A 10305-nucleotide genomic window follows, 5' to 3' on the forward strand; every position below is an offset into this window, starting at 1 on the left:
TGAAACCATCACTACCGCTACTCCTTCCATCTTCACAGTCATATCTATCTCCTGCTCCTTCACACACATGTATTCTATACATGCTATACATATGCATACTATACATCGCATCTAAAGTGCTCTTTCTTGTCATGAAGCCTGAAGTCATACTACTGCTCACACATCACTCTTCCACCTTTACAGTGCACCTGTTTTATTGTTTATTGCAAAAACCTGACTTGTTGCCTGCAAAACGCAAGTAAGTACAGGGTACTGCACCTTAGTCACTCCATAACAAGACCCGCACCCCAGAAAAGTACAGGGTACTTACAGTGTACTTGTTTCATTGTTTGTTGCAAAAGCCTGACTTGATGTCCTCAAATTGAACTTAAATACAGGGTACTTTCACCTTTGTGGCAGGTTGTGTTATAATGTGTTACCTTTCATTAGTTTACATAAATTCATTACATATGTTTGTGACACACGCTAGGCACAGATACACCCACACACAGGTCGTTGTCATCAGATCCCACATTTATTAAGAGTGTGCACTGAATTACAACAGAACACCGTCTGACAGCGGTCGGTTTCCCCAGCGTCTCTCTCCTCCGCTCCTCTCCACCTCACTATATAAAGGAAAGGAAAACCACCATCAGTCCAAAATCGCCATCAGCTGTTCTTACCAGCACCGCCCCGTTGAGCTCACTGCACCACTCCTCCCCTGCAGCTGCGCCCCGGACCACACCTCCGCCACAATGTTAAACTATAAACACTTAAAATCATATAGAGATCAGTCTCAATAAGCATATGCATCAGCGCGTTCTTCTGGTTTTTACACATTAAATAAAAAATGAGTGAAACTAAGCACATTTCCTGCACATTTTTTTAGGTTTGTGGTGGCAGATTTCTTTTCTCATGTATTAGTCACATATTTAATCATATCACATTAGTTACAGTAATATCACTTTCTCACTTTATTATAGTAAGAGCACTCCTGTCACCAGGTGCATGTGGAATGTTAGCACAATGAGGCCATTGTAATGGGAGACATTAAATATATAGAGGGACTCTATATCTAGAGTATCAGGGATGTAAATCCGGCTGCAAATCCTTAGGTGACAGCCAAGTAGAAAACAAGGTTATAATTCTCTCTGTGAGGGAGAAGGTATACACCCCCGTCCTTGGGAAGGACTCTTCTGTCCTTGGGTTTATTGTTTTTAGCACTTTGTACCAAAGCAAAGGCTGCAATGCCACTCTGTCTGTCTCTCTCATCATGGTCACCTAAATGCAGCGCACAGTAATGGCAGGTTTTGTAATATGCACTGTTAGTTGATTATTTACCTGCTGCATTAACGGGAGAGGACATGCAAACGTTACCGCTGCTGCTGGGTTGAGTTTCATGACTTCGGAGCGGAATTAAAAACACAACATTCATTTAAGGTTATCGCGTGTTTTGTGAACAAATGCTTTTGCATATTCGTAGTGTTTCCTCCCTTAAATGAAATATCTACTTTGCAAATATTGCAAGTTGCCCTGTTGTCATCCGTTCTCGTAAAGTATAACCAAACTTTTGAGTGTTTGAGCCACTTAGGCGCCGTGTTTCCTGCCAGGTAAATGAAGCTCCGCAACGTGGTGACATCATTCGGGGCGACTGGAATCGATAAGGGAATCGTTTGTTAAAATGGCCAACAATTCCAAGGAATTGAAACAGTGGGAACCGGTTCTCAACAAGAACAGGGTTTCGATACCCATCCCTAGATGTAAGCATCAGTTATTAATTAAAGCCAGAAGCAGTGACTGCAGCACTGCGTGGCAAGTTCTAATCCCTATAGCATGTTGTTTCACCTAAAAGCAAAACTTTTCCTGTGATGTTTCTGGCTGATTTTAGGGTTTTGTTTTAGTACCAGGCTGATTCTGCCAGTTAGGTTTGTTTTCTTTTTGTAAGAGAAAGACTGTTTTGTTTTGTTTTTTACACTCAGACATGTCTGGAACTGTGCCTAATATGTTTTTGGTTTTTTTTTTTTGCAACAGTGCACTTAGGAAAAAACCTGCCAGGTATTATCCCTCTGGTGGTGATATTTTGTGTGCTGATGATTTAAAAGCAGGCTTGCAAGATTGGGAGTAAAAGCGCTATAAAACACTTTAATTGAGAGCAAATATATGGTGAGCTTCTCTTTAAATTACAATGGGCTTCTGAGGAAATTCACCTAAAGGGGCGCTGACCATATTAGATGGTAAGACCTGTGTTTAAAAGGATTGTAGCAATTCAATCCATTTCAAAAGCAAAAAGAATTGATTTTATTTTTGGAATGACGTAATATTGCTGTCAGTGGATACTTAAATTAGGGCGCAGTTTTCCACTATCAGCAACGATTGGTAAAAACTAAGTCAACTAAGAGTGACCTAGACAACGCTAGGATGCAGCTGAACAGCTGAGGCAGTGGGGAGGTGGAAACTGGACTATGAAGTGGCCGGGGCACTGTAATGAGAGGAGAGCACAGTCAACTGGATCCGGCAGACAATCAGTGATCCTCCACAGTTAAACTGAGTTGCCTTACTTGGTTTTAGGTGGAGGTGACAGGTGGGGCGGAAGGCCCGGATACAGTCGAGGCGTGGGGAGGCAGGCAAGTGAGTGGCGGGCCAGTTGGCAACGTCGTACCAGCAGCAGGTGGCCCAGGTCCAGGAAAGCGGAGATGAGGGAGCCAAGACCCCCACTCCAGGAGCTACCTCTGAGGACAAGAAAAACAGGTAAGTCTTCACACGGGTTCTGGACAAAGCACTCAAACACCACTTGACTAACATGGGATAGCAGATACTCAGGCGATGAACGGTTGAGTGCGCAGGTCTTATATGCTGCCGGAATAATTGCCCACAGGTGGTCAGCCAGGGAGGAGCAACCAATCTCCACCTAAAGGAGGAGGAGCCGCTGTTGGAGACCTGCAGGTACCCACCCAGACCATGACAATAACAGGTGCAGTGGCCAGAGTATTGCTGGAAAAAAATCATCCCAAGGGTGGAATCTCCAGACTGAGATTGAGACTGGGTGCTGATCAGAAGTCTTCAGAGACCCAGCGAGAAGTAGGAAATATTCATGGCATAGCTGACAGCCCAAGCAGTGGTTGAGGTCAAAGGTCCTACTAGTGATCATGAGAAGATTCAGGAACCACAGCAATAACCATAAAGCTGTGCTGGAATGAGAGAGTGAGGGGTGAAAAGAGCACCCTCCTCCAACAAGGGCGTGCTAAGCTCCAACTAAGCGACTGCAGAGCGAGTCTCTGTGCCAACCAAGGAGGGATCAGCGAATGAATACAGATGACAACTGATTAATCAGTCAGGCAGTTACATATGTTAAACTATAAACACTTAAAATCATAGAGACATCAGTCTCAACAAGCATATGCATCAGTGCGTTCTTCTGGTTTTTACACATTAAAATAAAAACTAAGCACATTTCCTGCACATTTTTCTTAAGGTTATTGTTGAAAATTTCAGGGAATAAGTCATTTTTTCTGCTTCTTTTAGGGTTAAACATTATACAGAGGCCAGGTTGTTAGTGTGAAATACATTCTCATTTACAAAATATTTAAATATTCTTATCTTTTACAATCTAAAAACCAAAGGAAGACTCATTATAACACAGCTATATTGTGTATTTTTGAAGGAAGGGAAAAGTATGTTGCTTATCAAACATATAATAACCTTAGTCACTGTGCTGATGTTTTACACTCAAAACAAAGGTCCTAATAGACAATCTATTAAAGCTCTATAGAGAGCAGTTACATAAGACACAAAGAACTTTATTCGTAAAAGTGAATTTCATTTTTTTTTTTTTATTCAGCTCAACAAGTGAAAGCACCACTTACATCATGCTGACCACGTAATTGTGGCTGACACACAGAGTATATAAACCTCTGGTGACATACTTTGTCACTTAGACAGTACACAGAGAGATTTCATTTTACCCTGACTTTAACTTGTAAAAATGTCATTTGCTCTCAGTTTGAAATGACATCTACTAAGGTAAACTAATATTTTATTATGGATAATGTTTCAGTAATTACTGTTTTTACTCTCTCAGGTTTAAGTGATATTGCAAACTACAGGGTCATTCTCTTTGTTCTCACTTTACTGTGTTACTGTGTGATTTGGCTGGTAAATGTGACGATAATTGTCACAGTCATTGTGGATAAAAGCCTTCATGAACCCATGTACATCTTCCTCTGCAGTCTGTGCTTCAATGGACTCTATGGGACAGCTGCATTTTATCCCAAGTTTCTCTATGATCTTCTGTCCACCACTCATGTCATCTCTTATGCAGGATGCCTTTTACAGGGTTTTGTATTGTACTCTTCAGTTTGTGCTGACTTCTCTCTTCTAGCTCTCATGGCCTATGACAGATACGTGGCTATATGTCGACCTCTTGTGTACCACTCTCTGATGACTACACAAAAAATTTGTATTTTAGTATTTTTTGCTTGGCTTATTCCCATTTACCTTCTCTTCATGAGCACAATAACAACAGCAGTGTTGAGGTTATGTGGCTCACACATACCAAGAATCTACTGTGTAAACTGGTTAATTAATAATCTAGCTTGCTCTGCCTCTGTAGCAAGAATTGTTATTCCTGCTTTTAATTACACCTTTTATATCGGCCATGTCCTTTTGGTTTTCTGGTCTTATGTACATCTGATCAAAACATGTCAGTCATCCAAAGACAACTGGAACAAATTCATGCAGACATGTGTACCACATTTATTCTCTTTAACAGTTGTTGTTCTGTCTTTTCTTTTTGATATGTTATACATGCGATTTGGCTCAAAGGAAATACCACAAAGTTTTGAGAATTTCATGGCAATGGAAATTTTCCTCATCCCACCAATTATTAATCCTCTCATGTATGGATTTAAATTGACACAAATAAGAAACAGAGTTTTGAATTTTATATGTGGTAAAAGTTCAGCTTTGAGACTAAAGTCATGAGTGTTTCCGCAGAGAGGGGCAAAGAAATCTGTTGATATATGTACATATGTGATTTAAGCGAAATGTGATCTGTAGTGTAAATGAATAGATACTATGACAGATACACATTTCCAGACTGTTTTCATTAATTGAAATATAAGTAGAATTTCCTTTTGGTTCTGAAATTTAAAAAAGAAAACAACACACATTGAAATTAAACACATTTCCTGTACATTATTAGTTTCTGTCTTGTATGGACAAAAAAAAGGTTTCATGTGGTTACATCTTTTTCTGATGTTTAGCTTCTTTTTCTGGTTGACTACAATGTTTTTACTCACCTAGTTTTGTTACACTTAATTATAGTATCCTTGGGTCTAAAATTTTATTCTCAGGTAAGTATCAAAATGGTACTAAAGCTCTGCCAGAGGTGGGAGTTGAAAAACTCTCTGACCTAGGCCTCTGCACACCTTTACTTTGAAAACAGTCTTTTGGGTTTTCTTTACATCCAAAATTAAGTGGCTGTCATCACACCAGGCTACAAACCACTGTACAGGGAGTGCAGAATTATTAGGCAAGTTGTATTTTTGAGGAATAATTTTATTATTGAACAACAACCATGTTCTCAATATCAAAGCTGAATGTTTTTGGAAGTAGTTTTTAGTTTGTTTTTAGTTTTAGCTATTTTAGGGGGATATCTGTGTGTGCAGGTGACTATTACTGTGCATAATTATTAGGCAACTTAACAAAAAACAAATATACCCATTTCAATTATTTATTTTTACCAGTGAAACCAATATAACATCTCCACATTCACAAATATACATTTCTGACATTCAAAAACAAAACAAAAACAAATCAGCGACCAATATAGCCACCTTTCTTTGCAAGGACACTCAAAAGCCTGCCATCCATGGATTCTGTCAGTGTTTTGATCTGTTCACCATCAACATTGCGTGCAGCAGCAACCACAGCCTCCCAGACACTGTTCAGAGAGGTGTACTGTTTTCCCTCCTTGTAAATCTCACATTTGATGATGGACCACAGGTTCTCAATGTGGTTCAGATCAGGTGAACAAGGTGGCCATGTCATTAGTTTTTCTTCTTTTACACCCTTTCTTGCCAGCCACGCTGTGGAGTACTTGGACGCGTGTGATGGAGCATTGTCCTGCATGAAAATCATGTTTTTCTTGAAGGATGCAGACTTCTTCCTGTACCACTGCTTGAAGAAGGTGTCTTCCAGAAACTGGCAGTAGGACTGGGAGTTGAGCTTGACTCCATCCTCAACCCGAAAGGGCCCCACAAGCTCATCTTTGATGATACCAGCCCAAACCAGTACTCCACCTCCACCTTGCTGGCGTCTGAGTCGGACTGGAGCTCTCTGCCCTTTACCAATCCAGCCACGGGCCCATCCATCTGGCCCATCAAGACTCACTCTCATTTCATCAGTCCATAAAACCTTAGAAAAATCAGTCTTGAGATATTTCTTGGCCCAGTCTTGACGTTTCAGCTTGTGTGTCTTGTTCAGTGGTGGTCGTCTTTCAGCCTTTCTTACCTTGGCCATGTCTCTGAGTATTGCACACCTTGTGCTTTTGGGCACTCCAGTGATGTTGCAGCTCTGAAATATGGCCAAACTGGTGGCAAGTGGCATCTTGGCAGCTGCACGCTTGACTTTTCTCAGTTCATGGGCAGTTATTTTGCGCCTTGGTTTTTCCACACGCTTCTTGCGACGCTGTTGACTATTTTGAATGAAACGCTTGATTGTTCGATGATCACGCTTCAGAAGCTTTGCAATTTTGAGACTGCTGCATCCCTCTGCAAGATATCTCACTATTTTTGACTTTTCTGAGCCTGTCAAGTCCTTCTTTTGACCCATTTTGCCAAAGGAAAGGAAGTTGCCTAATAATTATGCACACCTGATATAGGGTGTTGATGTCATTAGACCACACCCCTTCTCATTACAGAGATGCACATCACCTAATATGCTTAATTGGTAGTAGGCTTTCGAGCCTATACAGCTTGGAGTAAGACAACATGCATGAAGAGGATGATGTGGACAGAATACTCATTTGCCTAATAATTCTGCACTCCCTGTATATCAAAAAAGTAAATGGTTATGTTCTCTTCTTTGTGAAGCAAATTGTGAAAAGGAGTAACCTGCCCTGTCCCTGGCACGACCTTAAGGAGCACTGGTACTTAATCAATTAAAATTAATAATACTGTTCCAGCTGATGATTTGTACAAATGATACCATTTATTTGAAATGTCTCCACTCAATTTGATTTGCTTTTGAATAAAAATAAATAAATTAATAAATAAAGACTGGAACGTCCTAACCACAGAGCAAAGATCAACAAAAAGCAGCCAAGCATAACTTGTGGGTCTTCAAGGTAATTTAAAAACAAAAATGTCATGCTATTTATAACATCAGCTGTACCCTATCCTTGTAAACTATAATGGATCTTGCCTTCTGTATACATTTTCCTTTAAGACACCTAAAACACATTTATTAAAACATTTTATAACTAAAGGTGTTACTGTTGGTACGAGTCTAGAGTCATTTCTAAGAGTCAATGGAATTTGGACTGAGTAGCCACATAGCCACCAGTAGCTTTCCCTCACTCTCACGTTCTCGTGTGATGGATTGTTATCATCCTCATCTAAACTACATACTGGTTGACTATTTTCATCCTCTCTCTCGGCTTGCTCTGGTTCAAACTGGAAAGGTTGAAAAGAAGCCATTTCCAGTGCACTGCTAACTGTGAACTCGGTGCGGTACAACCGTGTGACGTCACTACCCAGAATGCATTGAGAAGTAAATGACAATGGCGGCCTACTGGTAAATCGGTTTTATATAAAATGTGCGTAAAAGGAAAACATTTGACGTATTTTAATGCCACATATATGTTGTTGAAAGCACAGTGCATATTTTAGCGCAAACATGTGTTAATAGGGTTCCCTTTAAGGGTGTCCTACTCCCTACCTTTACAGGGACTTCATTCTTCTATGTAGCGTCATATAAAATAATTTATTAACAACAGTCTGTGGTTCTCTCATGAGGCTGGATGAAGTGGGCAGGATGGAGGATCTAAAGTGCAGACTCTCATACGAAAAATAAATTAAAAAGCGGCTTCATTGCTGGACTTAAGAAATACAAAAAATAAACTGGAATGAACTGGAAATTAATCAAACAGTAAAACAGTGTTTTCCAAAACAGAAAGCACTGGATACAAGACCCAGGAACATGAGAGAATTTTATTTCTCTGCTCATTGAAATAATGAAAAGCTTCACCCCTTAATACTTATGGTTGAAGTAAAATGCAGCACTTTAAGCATTTCACATGGTGAAGAGCAACTGCGTATTATTCAATCTAACCAGTAAGTAAAGTCTATAGAGTAAGGCGTGTGCTGCTGTCATCACCATGGCACCATGAACAACTACAAAATTGAACTTAAATCCATCTTGTCTTGTCCTTTAGTCATTTTTTTTCTTGTTCCATAGACCAACAGAGGCTGAATTCCCAGGTGTGTGTTTTGTTGTTGAGCCAAAGGCAGTAATTAACAGGAGGTGTAGAGGAAGAGCAGATAGTGTTAGGGATGTAGCTACAGCAGCTCTTTCCTCTGTACACTCACAAGTTGTTACTTGTGAGTGTACATCAGAAAGTCTACGTCAGAAAGTACGTGGTTTTTCATATCATGGATAATGTGCATAATGTAAGAAGTTTCATTCTATTAGGATTTAATGAGACGATTAATTTCAGAGTACCCCTCTTCTCGGTTACTTTACTGTATTACTGTGTGATTTTGTTTTTCAATGTCTCTCTTGTGCTGCTTATTGTCTTGGATGTAAACCTGCATGAACCTATGTACATTTTTCTAAGTAGCTTTTGCATTAATGCACTTTATGGGTCCACAGGTTTCTACCCAAAATTCCTTTCAGATTTACTGTCGCCTTCTCAGACAATCTCCCATGAAGGGTGCCTTTTACAAGCTTTTATCATGTACTCATCTGTCTGCTGCAATTCATCCATTTTAACTGTCATGGCCTTTGACAGGTATCTGGCTATATGTCGACCTCTGCACTACTACTCTTTCATGACTAAGAGGAGGCTCTCTCAGCTGGTGTGTTTCTCCTGGCTGACACCTTTCTGCATTTTTGCCATCAATGTTGTGCTTACAGCAAGACTCAAGTTATGTGGTACGAAGATTCAGAGAGTCTTATGTCTAAACTGGTTAATTGTTAAACTTGCTTGTCCTGAAGCTGACACCTTTTCAAACAACATCACAGCATATGCAACAGTTATCATTTATGTGTCTCATGGCTTTTTTTATCATTTGGACTTACACCCATCTTATTAAAACATGCGCAAAGTCCAGAGAGGACAGGGCAAAGTTTATGCAGACCTGTGTGCCACATCTGACCTCTTTGATCACATTCCTGTCTGTAGTTGTTTTTCAGTTTGTGTACATGCGATTCGATTCCACAGATTTGCCTCAAAGCCTCCAAAATTTCATCGCTACTGAATTTGTGATCATCCCTCCACTTATGAATCCTCTCATATATGGATTCAAACTCACCAAAATACGAAATAGGATTTTGGGTTTAGTTTGTTTTAAAAGAAAATGAAACACCTTCAGAGTTAAGAGTTTCAAAAATAAAAAGACAGCAAAATCACAAAAATGTACATTATTTTGTTGAATATGACTGATAAGAGCGGGCCTCGCAAAACCAGCTAACAATGCAACATCTTATAGAACTGTTTTACATGTTATATGTGTGAATACAATAGACTTTTGTATATTAAAAGCTTAGGTTTAGTGTGGTCAATTCTTTCAGTGTTAGCTTTTGTATTAATATTATTTTGTAAAGGTTTTTATCAAGAGGAGAGATGCAACACCATTTGACCTTAGAACTGAAGAAAGTATTTCGGATGAGAGGTGAAACGTCTTCAAGCAACTTAAAGAAGTCCAGACGCTTTTCTTTCCAAGCTCCTTAGACTACGATGACCTGGATGACTGAGAACCTTCACAGACAAACCAGGGTTTATAGGGTAACTCTAGGGTTTATCTATATATTCCCTTATTTAAAAAGTGTCTGTGTGTGTTTTATTGCTCTCATTTTATATAAAATGGAGATGTGATGTATTAGACACAGAAAGGGTTCATGTTCATATTTGTTTACCGTAGGTAGTTTAAAAATAAACTATAAACTGAGATAATTGACAATTTAGTCAAAATTAATTGAACAGTAATGTTGTTGACTGAGAGTCTGTGTCTTCAGAAAGAGTTATATTTTTATTGTTGCATGTAGTTTAAACATTTTCCCCTTGAGAAACACCACCACTAATAATAATAGACCCAAGCTTTTAAT

General features: G+C 39.4%; 1 protein-coding gene and 1 pseudogene across 1 annotated transcript; both read left to right on the forward strand.

Annotated features, from left to right (window-relative positions):
• The first annotated feature begins 4017 nt into the window (after positions 1–4017).
• LOC113008295 (olfactory receptor 6C1-like) lies at positions 4018–4959 on the forward strand. Its single transcript, XM_026145619.1, has one exon. The coding sequence runs from the start codon at positions 4018–4020 to the stop codon at positions 4957–4959; it is 942 nt and encodes a 313-aa protein (XP_026001404.1).
• Positions 4960–8621: 3662 nt separating this feature from the next.
• On the forward strand, positions 8622–9561 carry LOC113008198 (olfactory receptor 142-like; annotated as a pseudogene).
• Positions 9562–10305: the final 744 nt, after the last annotated feature.

Source organism: Astatotilapia calliptera, chromosome 16 (assembly GCF_900246225.1).
Source record: "Astatotilapia calliptera chromosome 16, fAstCal1.2, whole genome shotgun sequence".
NCBI lineage: Eukaryota > Metazoa > Chordata > Actinopteri > Cichliformes > Cichlidae > Astatotilapia > Astatotilapia calliptera.